The 16,363-nt window shown below is 42.3% G+C and overlaps 1 protein-coding gene across 3 annotated transcripts in view; it reads right to left on the bottom strand.

Moving 5' to 3' along the window:
* Window positions 1–441: 441 nt before the first annotated feature.
* sptbn4a (spectrin, beta, non-erythrocytic 4a) overlaps window positions 442–16,363 on the bottom strand; it is a 99,605-nt gene continuing 83,683 nt past the window's right edge. For all 3 annotated transcript variants that reach the window (XM_033639246.2, XM_033639231.2, XM_078172151.1), the window contains one exon: window positions 442–3,526. In XM_033639246.2, coding sequence (XP_033495137.1) covers window positions 3,227–3,526 — 300 coding nt within the window. In that variant the 3' untranslated portion in view covers window positions 442–3,226. The remainder of the gene's footprint in view (window positions 3,527–16,363) is intronic.

Below are 16,363 nucleotides of genomic sequence, written 5' to 3'. Positions count from 1 at the left end.
AAAACACCAGCCCTTCAGTTGATTTCCAGCAGTCAGTCCTGAAGTGGTGTCAGTATGAAGGCAAGTTCAACTCTAACTCTGGGGGGGCTATGTGAACACACACACTCTCTGATGTCTATAAAAAGCACATTTGTATCATTTTAATTGGAGTATTGGTGTAATGTGTTTACATATTAATGTCATACCTACAAACATTACTGTAAGTCATAATAATGTTGCATCCTTTCAGGTGAAATCTTCCCCATAATGGATATTGAGAGAGCTGCAGTAAACGGTGATTATCAGTTTCAAGAATGTGCATTTGAGTACAGAACCACTCAGCTTGTAGTAGAAACTGTTTCCGTCAGGTGTGTGTGTGTGTGTGTATGTGTGTGTGTGTGTGTGAGTGAGTGCGTGCATGTTTGTGACCAGCATGTGTGTCCACATCAATTGCACGTCAAGTTTGCATCAGCAGGTTTGGAGGTTTATTTAATGTCATAGCAGCAACTTGTAATGTAAAGTAACAACGACATACACACTTGTAAGACCATCAATGAAGGAAACAAAGTTTGCACAATATATTTTTTTCCTCAGTTACGGTTTATGCTGTCTATTTAAGTTCTGTTACTGTTATAACATAGTGGAAAAAAATCCCCCCTGTGTTTCATAAAAGTGATGGGAAGCAAACACTTAAAACGCATATGGTGATGCGGGCTAAATATCTGCCGTGAGCGATTAATCAGAACAGTTACAGCCACATGAAAATACTCTAGCTCCTATTTCAATGATAAAAATATGTATTGCCATGACAGGCTCACTGCTGTTATTTATGTTTCAATAACCAGGCGTTTTCTCTTCTGAAGCACTGTGTCATCAAACTGCATGACATGGCACTTATGTAAAAACAAACAGTGACTTACAAATTAAAAGAACATTCACACCATAAAATAGCTTATCTATTCTCATTCAACTCATTTGAAGGCTGCAGTGATACAGACAGATACAGCACACCGTCACTACAATCCTCAACTCAGTGAATTCAAATACTGTTGCATCTAAAATATACTTTTGGTGTTTTTATAGAAAGGAAGACTGTTAAGAAGTCATTTTATAACATATCTGAGGTGCAGTCTGAGAGGATCTTTAATGTGAGTACAATGTGGCTACATTTTACTGACATTAGGGAAATTTTGATTGTATATGTAAAAATAATTGCCATACATGACAAACAAACAATAAGTGGACTAATATCTGTTCATGTCTGTGATCACAGCATACTGTACTTCAGTTTAGTCACCAATAATTCAGTTATGGGGGGGAGCATGTACTGAACTGTCCAGGCTTGTTGATTTTTTCTTGGTGGTAATATATAATTTTACCACACCTCTCACAGACACACTGACTACTGACTGATCAGTTATTTGTACAAGTTGTTACTGGGGCTGCGGGGCAACTCCTGGATCTGATATGAATGAATATAGGCATATAAAAATACAACAAGCATACTTACAGTATGTCCTGCTGCTCTTTCCTGGTAAAAGGTGTTTCATACAACTAGATACTGGTGTACTTATATACACTATGATATTTTATAGTGGCCCCTAATTTGCATATTTTTCATTTAAATTTAATAAACATTTATATATCTGAGTGATGACTGTTTTTATTTGTGGATTAATACAAATGTTTTAGTTTTACCCATTTCAGTTCAGAGTATTGTTTTATTAGAGCACAGGATTTATTGGTATACATACAAAGATAGGTATATACAATTCATGACTTGGATCATGACAGTTTTACATTTAACTTGCCTTTGATGGAGAGATTCCAATTAATTTCAACTTCAAATTAAAGACACAGGGTACAGAGAGGCTTAACTCTCGCTGAACTGTTTCAGGGTTTTACAATTTTGGGCACCACAGACTTGGTGGTGATTGAACATTTCACAGTTGAAATCAATACATTCTGTGGAAAATACATTGCAGTAATACAGTACAAACAGCAGAGGGGCCATCTGGCTTCTTAATTCACGTTACAGCTCAAGGACGAGTCACTTCTCTAGGTTTCACCCCCACCCCCCAAAGAAACATCCCTTTCGTCACATGCGTACAGCAGTCAGAAGACAACCCTACATTGCCAGACTTACCTCTTGATTTTCAGATGTGGACCAAGATAGTAAACTACAGTTTTCCCCCCGCTCACATTAAACTATTGCAATTCCAATACTGCCTAACTTATATCATGAACATAAAAAAGGCAACTTTAACAAGTGCACTAATAGACTTTGTCATGCAATGTTTGGATTTTTGTCATGTATACAAAGCATTGTGTCACATAGGCTTAGTATTAATTTGAGCATTGCCACTTTGAACACACCTTGGATTAGAATTTGATGGAAGCTCTTTTCTTGACATGGATCATTGTGGACAAATAATAATAACAATAATAATAATAATAATAATGATAATGATAATAAAAACAGAAAATAAACTGTATAGAACTGTGTATTCATTTACACCAATGAAGTCAGGTGGGTAACACCAGCATTCCATTATATTAACATGATTCAAAGCTAGCCATGTGATGGGATTAAATGTCACTATGATTAGTATACAGATGTGTCAAGTGTCTAAAGGTGCACAACTGCCTGGAGTAAGCTTACGTGGATGTGACAAATCACAGTTCACATTTGCAATTATTTCATGTTTCCTTTTCCCCTTTTCTCTCTTTAACAAGGAGAAGAAATAAAAAAGTATATTGCTTCAAAAAACCTTTTTTTCTTTTTTTGATATTGTGAAACATTTCATTCCCCACTTCTCAGGTTTGTCTAGCTAGACAGAGCATTACATTATCAGTCAAAGATACATACAGAAAGATGCTGTGAATCCAAGAGATTAAACGATCAAGGATGGGACGTGACAGTGACTAATTCCTGGGACCACTTGTTGGCGTCTGTCTTTCTGTCTGTCTGTCTGTCTGTCTGTCTGTCAGTCTGTCTGAGCCAACCTCCCATCTACCAGCAGGTGGCACAATGCAAGCACTGATGTATTGCCTGGGTGAAGGGGAGGGGCTGAGAGATTAGTCTGTCACAGTAACAATAGTCAGTCCAAAGACCATGGCCTCAGTGTATTCCAGCTGTGTGACTGAGGATCTGAAAACCTAGCTGCACATGCTCTCCATCCATCCCTCCCACCCACTGCCTCCTACGCCTTTTGTCAGTGAGTAATGTTAAAACACAAAGTGCTCCTCATTTGCTTTTTCCAGACGTGCTGGAGCCCCCTGCCCCGCCCTCCATTTTGTCGGCAATCTCTGATGTGTCTAACTTCTCAGAGCCATCCCCTTTCTCTGACCTCTCCTTCTCAGACCTCTCCTCTCCTTCAGCCAGCTCAGACCTCTCTGACCTGGCATCTGCATCCCCCTCTGACTTCTCCTTCCTCTCCGAGTGGTCAGGGTCCATGGATGAGGTGCCTGGCTTGTCCCACTTGGCAATGGCCTCATGCTCAGCTATACAGGTGGTGATATTTGAAGTCCAGGCTTTCAGGTCCTCCTACAGAAACCAGTAAATGACACATCTTATACAAGTAGTCTCTTTCTCATGGAGCTAATAGCTTTCTATTTTTCATATTGCATTGTGTGATGTTAATTTTCAGTCCATGTTGGACTTCCTCAGTGCAGAATCTGCACATGGACTGAAACATTTGCACTTTTTGCTCTCTATGCACATTTGCACATTTTTTCACTGTCTGTGACGCCCTGCAACATGTCAAATGGAGATTTTTGAAATACAGACTTCAGTCTGAATCTTTTTTTGTTCTGTGTACAAGTCTTCCTTTGCTACATTGTGACATTTCTTTGACTCCCGCACCAGAAAATAAGTCTAACGTAGGACAGTTTTTAAGGTGCAGCTCATCTCATGTCTACCATAAATCAGCCCCACCCACCAGAGGATTTCTCACCCAAGGGATCAGGAAACACTGGTGACCTCCAAAGGGTCACCAGATAAAACTGAGATATGGTAAGATGTGTAATGGTGCAGGAACAAAGAAAAACAAAGTTCAGCAACACAAATTTGTTTTCTTTTTTGACTTTAAACTTTTTTGGGGCAAATACTGGATCTATATGGCACAGTAATGGATTTACTCCACTGACCTCTTAATGTGATATTCCACTGACCCATTTCTTTTGTTATTTACAAATTGGAAATTTCATGCATAGTAGATATTCCCTGTTACACAATTTACTAGCTGAAACAACCTTAGATATAAAAGTGCAAATTTGAGTAATCATAGTGATATATGATGTACTGTAGTGAACTGTACATTCTCATTTTCTTTTCACTGAATAAATGAATGAATACATTTTTATTATTGTGTCATACAAGCAGTTATGTCCAGCCCCCACGGGCTTACAAGACACCATAAATTCAGAGCAAGCCAAGGTCAGAGTCCAGCAAACATAAATTCAAATTAATTTTTGGAAGACCAAGTTCATGGATCACTCACAATGGCATTTATTGTGTAAAACTAAAAAAATAAATCAAAATAAATACCAATAAAACAAACTTTCTTGCCCTCTCTTCCAGGTTTTAGCAACGAATTGGCAAACTTAAACACATCAAAACTGAACAACCATTTTAGCTTTTGGTCATCTGAGCACCAGAAAATGTCAGGGTGAAGACAAGCTATTTCATAAAACATTAACTCTTTTAAAGCTACTCTTACCCTTCTTGCATTTCACACAGCGCTTAGAAAAAACTCCCGCCTCCCTCCAAAGTCCCGTCCCCCTCCTCCTGCAACTCCACCTCCCTCCAAAGGCCTACTCCCCCCTCCTCCATTACGTCCTCATTACGTCTATGATAGACGTAGGCGTTGGCAAGGTAACGTTAGATAGACTGAAGAGAAGAGCGAGTGTAACTTTACAACAAGACAGTCAAACGCAACCCTGGAGTTTTAAAACTCAACCGGAGTCAGTGATGACTGATGAGTTTTAGAATAAGGTTACAGTGCTTACGTTAGATAGTAGTGTTAACCAGAGGTGGAAAAAGTACTGAAAAATTCTACTCGAGTAAAAGTACGTTTGAAATTCTACTTAAGTACAAGTAAAGCTCCCCATCTAACAATCAACTCAAGTAAAAGTAAAAAGTAGTTTGTTTAAAATGTACTTAAAGTAGAAGTTACTTCCAACAACTTGATGGGGGTCACTCCTATGCAGTGCAAAAATGGCACAGGGGTCATACTGTAAATCCAATCCAAAAACTGGTTGTTTTTCTATGATGAACCATAGAATTCAATTCAATTTAGGGCTGCACAATATCATTAGAGCAACACCATCGCAATGTGTTCTTGTGCAATAGTCACATTGTGAAACTTGCAGTATAAGTTCATCATATCACTATAATATTAGTCAAAGGCAATATGCCATACTTATTTTGCTGGTTAATACTTTAGGTTGTGAAGTTCTCAATTTCCATGACAGTTTGATTGTAAAATGTCTATTTCACGCAAATACAGCCTTTCCAAAGCCCAAATGAAGACTTCCTTCCAAATAGAGTTACTCAAGTTATTGCAATACACTGTATATTGCAGTACATATCGCAGTATAAAAAATCGTTGCATTGTCAGTTTTGTCTAAAATTGCGCAGCCCTCATTCATTTTGACTCACCAACACAACTGTTGGACTGACGATACAGAGAGCAACTTTTTGAGCAATGTTGTTGGGCATTATTCTCAGGGATTAATATTAAGGAACATATCTGTTGCACGAACATTGAACTGTTTGCTGTTGGACTCAGGCCGTATTATTTGCAAGGGAGTTTTCACATGCCATTATTGTAACTGTTTACATCCCCCCATCTGCCAACCGAACGTCGGCATGTGACGTCATTCACTCCGCCATAGCCCGCCTGCAGACTAAACACCCGAGTGCCTTCATAGCTATCTCGGGTGACTTCAACCATGTCACCGTGGCAACAACATTGCCCACCTTGAGACTTGAAAAAACCGAATCATTGCCTTAATCCGACTATAACTGGACAACTGAAGTGCATGTAAACACGTTACTCCAACTAATATCGGAATTCTCCAACTCCAATTAAGACACCCAGATAATGCGATTGGAATTCGATTTTCTCCAGCATGTATACGCCGTAATCGGAGTTAAACTAGACAATGCATGTGCGCATGCTCCACACCCCCCGCACTGGCGTATGACCCCGGAACAGACAAGACATGCTATTGTTGTAGCCCTCCAACAGCATACAGCGTTCTTGTCTGCCTCTCGAAATCACCATGACCACGAGGGATAGTGTGCACCTTATCTGCAAAATCAGTAACTCGTACATTATGTACGAGATGAACAAAGCTGTATGATTATTCATCTTGCTGTTGTTCGAAAATGCCGGTCGGCCGCCTGACTCCAGTTGTTTATTATTAAGTGACGTAATAGGTCAACCGGAAAGGGGGCCGTATTAACCCGCTGAAACAACACCTAGTGTTGAGGAGGAGGACATGTTCCCGTCAGTAATTCGATTTTCTCAGTTGCATGAAAACTGGGACAAGGACAGAAGTCTGATTAGACGCCAAAATCGAATTTTGAGCATAGCTCGATTAAGCTGTGCATGTAAATGTACTGAGTATGTGAGCTGTCCTACCAGAGAAGAGAGAACACTGGACTTGCTGTATGCAAACGCCAAGGATGCATACAGCTGCTCCCCCCTCCCCCCTCTGGATAGGTCAGACCACAACCTGGTGCACCTCAACCCCTGCTATGTACCACTAGTCAGGAGCCTGTCTGTGACCATGAGGACAGTGAGGAGATGGTCGGAGGAGGCTTATGAGACACTGCAGAGCTGTTTTGGTGTGACAGACTGGCAGGCACTCTGTGAGCCACATGGGGAGGACATTGATGGGCTCACAGAATGCATCACGGACTACATCAGTTTCTGTGTGGACTCCACTGTCCCAGCCAGGACTGTCCATAGTTATCCAAATAACAAATCGTGGGTAACAAAGGACATCAAAGCCATCCTCAATGCAAAGAAGAGGGCCTTCAGAGCTGGTAACAGGGAGGTGAGAACAATACAGGGGAGCTGAAGATGAAGATCAGGGAGGCTAAGGAGAGGTACAGGAGGAAGCTGGAGTGGAAACTCCAGCAGAACAATATGAGAGAGGTCTGGAGTGGAATGAGGACCATCACTGGCTTCGGGACCAACAACAACAGACTCTGTTGTTGTTGGTCCCGAAGCCAGTGATGGTCCTCAGTCCACTCCAGACCTCTCTCATATTGTTGGCCAATGAACTGAATCTGTTTTTTAACAGATTTGACACTGCTGGCCCTGCCCATCCCCCCTCTGACTCTTCTGCTGTCTGTCTTGGACAACCATCACCCACTCCACCCTCCTCCCCCACTCCTCCCTCTCACACCCCAACAGCCTCCTGCCTGAGCCCTCCTCACACCTCCTCCCCCCGTGGCCAGACTGACTGCACTCTCCATCATGAGGACTACACCCCTCCCCCACGTGTCATCACCTCCACAATGTGCTTCACTGCTGACCATGTGAGAAGACAGCTGATGAGACTCCACTCAAATAAGACTGCAGGCCCTGATGGTGTCAGCCCCAGGGTGCCCCTGTGCCCCCCAGCTATGTGGAGTACTTCAGCATGTCTTCAACATGAGCCTGAGTCTCCAGAGGGTCCCCATGATGTGGAAGACATCCTGCCTTGTTCCTGTGCCAAAGACGTCGTGTCCCCGTGGCTCCAGAGACTACAGACCTGTGGCACTGACCTCCCACATCATGAAGACCCTGGAGAGACTCGTCTTGGAGCAGCTCCGGCCCACGGTCAAGCCACTTTTGGACCCCCTCCAGTTCGCCTATCAGCCCTGACTTGGAGTTGAGGACGCCATCATCTACCTGCTCAATCACGTCTACGCCCACCTGGACAAGCCGGCGAGCACTGTGAGGGTCATGTTTTTTGACTTCTCTAGTGCATTCAACACCATCCGTCCAGCTCTACTGGGTGACAAGCTGACAGCTGTCCTCTCTCCCTTCCTCTTCACCCTCTACACCACGGACTTCAGCTATTGCACTGAGACCTGCCATCTTCAGAAATTTTCTGATGACTCTGAGGTCGAGGAGGCCCTGAAAGACTGCTTCAAGGCCACTGTGTGGGAGGTACTCAGTGATTGCCATGGGGAGGATATTGACAGTATGACATCATGCATTACGGACTACATAAACTTCTGTGTGGAAAGCACTGTACCCACCAGGACTGTACGCTGCTTCTCCAACACCAAACCCTGGATTACTCCAGAGTTAAAAGCTCTCCTGAAGGAGAAGCGGAGAGCTTTTAACTCTGGAAATAAGGAGGAGCTGTAGGCCGCGCAGAAGGCGCTACGGAGAAACATCAGGCGGGGAAAGGAAGGATACAAAAAGAAGATGGAGGAACAGCTGCAGCAGAGCGACGTCAGCTGAGTCTGGAGAGGTCTGAAAACCATCTCAGGACACAAACAACCAGACTCCCAGGCCAGAGGCGACCAGAAGTGGGTGAATGATCTGAATCTGTTCTTCAATAGATTTGATCAGTCTGCCACTCCCCTGGCCCAGACATCACGGCTGCAACCCCCCACCCCCGCTCCCCCGGACATCTCACCACCACCACCCCCCCCTCATCACCTCCACCCTCCAGCACACAGCCCCCCTGCTCCAGCTTGTCCTTCACTACCTTTCAGGTGAGAGATCAGCTGAGGAGGATAAAGACAAGGAAGGCTGCGGGTCCAGATGGCATCAGCTCCAGGCTCCTGAAGACCTGCGCAGACCAACTGTGCGGGATAGTTGAAATCATCTTCAACCTGAGCCTGAGGCTGGGAAGAGTACCACAGCTGTAGAAGACATCCTGCGTGGTACCTGTGCCCAAGACTCCGCACCCCAAGGACTTCAGCAGCTTCAGACCGGTGGCATTAACATCACACCTCATGAAGACTCTGGAGCGCCTGGTCCTGTCTCGTCTCCGCCCCGCAGTAGGCCCTTCAATGGACCCGCTGCAGTTTGCTTACCAGCCTGGCATTGGGGTGGATGACGCCGTCATCTTCCTCCTGCATAGAGCTCTTTCCCACCTGGAGAAGCCTGGAAGCTCTGTGAGAATCATGTTCTTTGATTTCTCCAGCGCTTTCAACACCATACAGCCTGCACTTCTGAGTGACAAACTGGAGCACATAGGGGTGGCACTGCAGACTTTTCATACCACACCCCCACCTGTCATTTGCAGAAGTTCTCTGACGACTCTGCCATAGTCAGCCTCATCACAGATGGGTACAACAGGGAGTACAGAGAACTGAACCAGGACTTTGTGGACTGGTGGCTGAGGAACCACCTTCAGATCAACGCGGGGAAAACCAAAGAGCTGATGGTGGATTTCTGCAGGCGGAGACTCCTGCCCCCAACACCGGTGAACATCCAGGGAAAGGACATTGAGATGGTGACATCTTATAAGTACCTGGGTGTTCATCTTAACAATAAACTGGACTGGACTAATCACGTAACAGCACTATACAGGAAAGGCCAAAGCAGACTCTACCTGCTGAGGTGGCTCAGGTCTTTTGGAGTGCAGGGGGCGCTCCTGAAGACCTTCTTTGACACTGTGGTGGCATCAGCCATCTTCTACGGAGTAGTCTGCTGGGGCAGCAGCGTCTCGGCTGCAGATAGGAAGAGACTGGACAAGCTGATCAAGAAGGCCAACTCTGTCCTGGGATGCTCTCTGGACTCTGTGCAGGTGGTGGGAGAAAGGAGGATGACAGCCAAGCTGTCATCTCTGAGGACTAATGACTCCCATCCTCTGCAGGAGGAGATAAAAGCTCTGGAGAGCTCCTTCAGCGATAGACTGATTCACCCAAAGTGTGTGAAGGAATGCTATCACAGGTCCTTCCTGCCTGCTGCTGTCAGGCTACATAACCAGCACTGCTCACAGTAGACTACACCATGGACACTTTATTGACACTATGGACACTTTATGGACACCACAGCAGTCTGCTGTTTTTGCACATACAATCACTTGCACCTTATCCACTGGCCATTTTCATTCACTGCTGCTCCTTATTATCCACTTCCCATTATTATTTTTATTGTTATTGTTATTATTATTTATCGCCGTCTCTTGTATTTTTGTACTTATTTGCATGCCTAGTTATTTAAGTTTTTAAGTTTAAATTTGAAATCTTTAATCTGACTCTTTCCTCTTGACTGCTGTAACACTGGAATTTCTCAATTATGGGATCATTAAAGGTGTATCTTATCTTATCTTATAGTTGGATGTATCACCAAGGGTGATGAGGATGAGTACAGGGCTGTTTTGGATAACTTTGTCACATGGTGTGAGCAGAACCATCTGCAGCTCAACGTGGCAAAGACAAAGGAACTGGCTGTGGATCTGAGGAGGACCAAGACACTGGTGACCACTGTTTCCATCCAGGGGGTCAGTGTGGACATTGTGGAGAGCTATAAGTACCTGGGGGTACACATGGACAATAAATTGGACTGGGCTAAGAACACTGACGCTCTCTACAGGAAGGGCCAGAGCCGTCTCTATTTTCTGAGGCGACTGAGGTCCTTCAACATCTGCCGGACTATGCTGAGGATTTTCTATGAGTCTGTGGTGGCCAGTGCTATCCTCTATGCTGTTGTGTGCTGGGGCAGCAGGCTGAGGGTGGCGGACGCCAACAGACTCAACAAACTGATCCGCAGGGCCAGTGATGTCGTGGGAACGGAGTGTGACTCTCTGATGGTGGTGTCAGACAGGAGGATGCTGTCTAAGCTACGAACTATCTTGGACAATGCCTCACACCCACTCCACCATGTGCTTGCCAGGTACAAGAGTACTTTCAGTAGGAGACTCATACCACCTAAATGTACCACTGAGCGCCACAGGAAATCATTCCTGCCTGTGGCCATCAAACTGTACAACTCCTCCCTCTGAGTGGCCCTGAGACTATTTCACCCACTGTCAACATGTGCAATAATTTAATTTAACTTGTGCAATAACCCCATTTCACCTTGACTGTATATATTCTGTGTATTATCTATTTATACTATATATATATTGTGTAAATAATCTTGTTTAGGTTACAATATATACTGTATATATAACGTTATAGCCTAAGTTACATTAGAGGCAAATTAAAAATATCTGTCCAGCAGAAACTCTGCGACCATCTTGTCCCTTTTGTGCATCAGTCTTCGCGATTGCTCGAAAGCAGAGCCGATGTTGAGTTGGAGTTTTGGCTCTTTCAGCATTGAGTTCTCTCTTAGTGTTAGCTTTTTCTGCAATATTCTTTCTTTTGCCAACTGATTTCCCTGTTGGAGCGGCTGGAGGTGAAAGCAGTGGTCCGCATTTGTCTGCCATTGTTACGGAGAAAAGTTTATATCCACAAGCATATTTGTTGTCTCACAGACTCCATGGATGTTACCCCAGCGGTTACATCAGTCAGAGGCCTCCACGAGGGGAAGACAGACAGGATGCTCGTCCAATGCAATGATTGGTCGGAGTTTTCTTTGAACCATATGAGAAGGTGGTATGGTATGGTATGGTATAATTATGAGTTTTTATCTCTGGTGGAATTCACTTACATTTTATTGTGCCAGAAAAACATTTCCAGAAAGGTAAGTGTTGCTTTAAGTTATCATAGTTTGTACAGTATAACAGATAATGGGACTCTCCACTTCACCCAAATCACAAAACTCACATACTCCGTTTTCCTCCTGAATATTGTTAAATTGTTAGATCTCAGTGTTCAGAGAAAGAATACCAGCTCTCAGCTGTGCAACTAAAGATCTTTGGGTTTCGAGATAAATGGGATGTTACGGATGATTCAGGGCAAAACTTCTGTTTGACAGTAAAACTTCAAAAGCCTATTCCCAATTACACGCCCATTCATTTTTACTAGTCGGGTGTGGCTACACATTTTGACAAGTAAAGGCCCGTCTCAATTAGACGCCTGGTTTGTTTGCCAGGCAGTTCAGTTTTATAGAGGTTGTTTGGATGTATAACCCGATTGTTGACTTTAAGCTCATATTCGTTAGCTGTTTAGATCGCACAAGCAAATATAAATGTTTAAACTTCTGTCAATATGGAGATGCTATACACTGTTAGCTTGGTTCATTTCATTTAACTGAAATTACCATTTTTTCTCCCGTTAAAGGGTTTTTCCTTATCCGCTGTGAGGGTCCAAAAGACAAAGGGATGTCGTATGCTGTAAAGCCCTCTGAGGCAAATTGTGATATGTGATATTGGGCTTTATAAATAAAATTGATAACGCGGGTAACGTGAAACAAGTGTCATAACATAACACATTATTGATATGTTATTCAAACCCTAATTTTTACGCAAGTAATATTCACACTGGTTCAAATAAACAATTTCATAGTATTTCCCATCTTTGCTGAGCAACAGTTTTGTGTGACAGGAATTAAAGGCCTGTCCCTAGTATAAGTCGGTTAAGTTCAGTGATTCAAGCAAATAATAGCCCGGGCTATTAGGTTTTACAGTATATGCACATATGTCCATAATTTTAGGCATTTACAGAACGTTTTCTAACCATCTCCTTTAAATTTCATTAACAGCTTTTTCTTAATAGAGTCCTGTAAATATACACTATATCCACCTCCTCAAAGATTGAAAGGAGAACTGTGTAATCTGCTCCACATAAACACCTTATTTATTCTGTCCTCTGCCATTTTTATAGGGCGGTTCCACAATTGGGTTATTTAAAATTTTCGTTGCAGGGCTCCTGGTACCCAGCCCATGTCTCACAGAACTGCTGGAATAGGAGCAAATCTATGAACCCCCAGAAAACACTGTATTGCTCTATTCTGTATAGTGTCAGCAATTTAGATTATTTTAAGCCCCATATCCCTGCAGAATAATTCATTATAGGGGAGACACATGCATCATAGAGTTAAGTATATGTAGAATAACAAAGATCATTACATATTTTCAGTTTGTTCATAATTGAACTTAAGACTCTCCCAGCAGAATCAACATGGAGGCCAACCCTGACCCCGTAGGTCATAAATTCATCAAGACCTAAACCTAACCTGAATATACCTGACATATTCTAAAGGGACTGAGTGAAAACTGAATCTCTGTGGACTTCTCTCCATACCTTTCTGTCGGAAACGCATTATACGTGTTTAATTCTGGTTTATTGCTAATCTCTATTTATAGCACCACACACTAAGTATATTTAACATATTCAGTATGTCAGACTCAGACTCAGCCAGCAAAATTATATCATTGCGGTGCCTGGATCGTGTGACGTGGTTGTGCTGCTGCCGTGGTCCTGCCTGATGCCTCCTGCTGCTGCTGTTATCATTAGTCATACTTCTACTGTTATTATACACATGATTATTATTGTCACATATATGTACTATCATACATTAATACTTACAACATATGCTACCACAATTACTGTTATTATTTTATTATTATTATTACTAAAATGAATGTTATTGTAGCTATTGTCATTACTGCCTGCCGTGCATCTCTCTCTGTCTCTATCTCTCTTTATATATCATTTTGTCATATGGATTACTGCAAATTTATCATGTTGATGTGTTCTGTATGACATCTATTGCACGTCTGTCCATACTGGAAGAAGGATCCCTCCTCAGTTGCTCTTCCTGAGGTTTCTACGTTGTTTTTTTTTCCTTGAATTGAATTGAACTGAATAAATGTTTTTTGTTTTTTGTGTTTTTTGGAACACAAGCCTTATGTTCTTATCTAGACTTCCTAAGGCTATTTTGTTAAATCAATTAATTTTATTTTATGAAAAAAATGCCCCCTCAGCTATTTAAGTTCTCGTATCTATTGTTGTTTTAGAATTATGGACAGCATTGTTTGCTCTTTGTAGGGGCTGGGGGCACATCTGTAGGTGTGGCGCTGTCCATACTACTGAAACGGAGCAGTACACAGATAGAAAGATAGACAGACTGATAGTTACTTAGCTTGTTTGTTTAGACAGAGGATCATTCATAAATTCAGAATAAATGTAACAGTAGTCTTTTGTACTTAGCTTTTCTGAGGCTATTGCATGGTTACATTAAAGAATTTCTGTCCCCCAGTTTTGAACAGCCCTCTCAGTCACTACATTCTGGCACCTGTCTTGAGCTGACTCCCAGTGATAGGTACTTTGGCAGTTGTGAACTGCATCTATGGGGTCCTTAATGCACCTAAAGCCGATCAGTGAGACATGATCATTGAGAAATGGTGCTACCTCCAAAAGGTCAAACTCATTTTTCCTTCTGTACAGCCCCAGTGATTTAAAAATCCCTCTTAGTTTACACATATACCGATCAGCCAAAACATTAAATCACTGGTGATTGGGTACCTGGTCTGTAACAGTGTTTGGGTGGATGGATTGTGTCAGGTGGCATCCACATGAATGCCAGGACCCAAGGTTTCTCAATAGAACATTACAGAGTAAGAAAATGGTCAATGTTATTCACTTCACCAGCCAGTGGTTTTGTTTTGGTTGATCCGTGACTTATCACACTATCATCCACCATGCTCTGTAACAGCAGGATTTCACCATGTTTCAACCCAAGCATTAGGCAGAACTTAATCAAATCAAGTAAATGAGTCATATTTATCAATTTATCTTTTCTCCACACACGTTTCCTCAGTCAAACATGACTTTCATGTTATAACAACATGTTATCACATTATAATGTGAAATATTTCACGTTTTAACAATGTAGGCGATAATGATTTAATGTGAAACAGTTTACAACAACAAGTTAAAATGAAATTGTTGTTTCTTAAATAGCGATGATGTGAAGGTAATGAAGGAGACTCTGATGACACCGTCTTGCTTGCATAAAGAAAAGTTTTATTACAAGAAGTACAGCATCTATCAAGCATCTAGAATGCTTGGAGAGGGTTCAAAGCCAATATGAACTGCTCTGAAAAACAGCCCCAAATACCCTGCTTATATAGACCTGGTGGTGTTTGAGAGCAAATGATAATACACTACACTATAACATGAAATGTTTCAGGTCATAACAACATAAAAAGTATTTTGTTATAACAAGAAAAGTTACCTTTTATAATGTGATAACCTTTATGTTGTAATAACAAAAATATCCTGTTGTAGTGTGACTGAAAAATTAGGCAAGATCAAGTGGTAACCTCTGCTTTTGAAAAATAATGCCAACACTGAAGTGTCAAAAGCTGTAGTTCCTCTAATGGCCACTTGAGTGACAGGTTGTCTGTGAGGCATTGCTACTGTCTGTTAGTGAGATCCATCCCTCGCTCCCGGTTCCACTCATTCATCCAAATATGGTCACTTCTGGCTCCAGAAAACCAAGATGGTGACAGCCAATGGTGAGTGCCGAATTCAGGATTGTGCTCGGTGACAGAAAGTATTGTATAATGAAAGTGTGGCTTATGGGGAACTGATCTAAACACCTTTTTATGTGGTGGCCTTTTGAAATGAGCAGTAGGGGAAGTTATTAATTTAAAAAATCAAGCAATTGATTAATAGAAAGCATGAACTAGCTAGCTAGCGTGCTGCTCGCTTTTCAGACCATCATATTAATGTTAACCTCAAGTCACCATTGCTTTAGTCTCTCTGTCTCTCTTTCTTTCTTATTCTGTCATACGGATTACTGTTAATTTATCATGTTGATCTGTTCTGTACGACATCTATTGCATGTCTGTCCATCCTGGAAGAGGGATCCCTCCTCAGTTGCTCTTCCTGAGGTTTCTACCATTTTTTCCCCCGTTAAAGGGGTTTTTTGGGGAGTTTTTCCTTATCTGCTGTGAGGGTCCAAAGGACAGAGGGATGTCGTATGCTGTAAATTTAGATGAAATGTCACTGATGGGATGGGATAAGAATAGATGCAAAAACGGTGTTTCGATGCAAATGATGCAAACATGCAACATTTGCGCTACTCGTGAATTCACGTGCCTTTAAATTTTTCAATTTGTGCAAGGAATTCACATGACACTGTGTTGCAAAAAGCCTATCAGAAACATGGTTGAGATTCTCTTGATGTTACCAAGAATTAAGGTGTGTTCACACCGGACTTTTTATTTTTTTCGCTGTCTCTCGGTTCACCCCTTTGATATCGCTTCATCGCTCAGTTGCAATCGCTCATCAATGTGGCAGAAATCAACGGACTTGCTTTTTCGCTTTGATGATGTCACTGAAGCAATCAGGGTATTTCGGGGGGGTGCTTGACTAACATGACATGTCAGCTTCATTAAAAGTATAGCTGCAAATTAAAAGCAAAACAAAACACACAGAGACAATACATCTGAGCATTTATACCTCCAACTGCGGCAGCGGCTGAAAATTCTACATTTTGATACATACAGGTATACATATTGCAAA

Source organism: Epinephelus lanceolatus, chromosome 11 (assembly GCF_041903045.1).
Source record: "Epinephelus lanceolatus isolate andai-2023 chromosome 11, ASM4190304v1, whole genome shotgun sequence".
Classification (NCBI taxonomy): domain Eukaryota; kingdom Metazoa; phylum Chordata; class Actinopteri; order Perciformes; family Serranidae; genus Epinephelus; species Epinephelus lanceolatus.
Note: the sequence above shows the minus strand (reverse complement) of the source record. Positions and strands in the feature narration are given on the sequence as shown.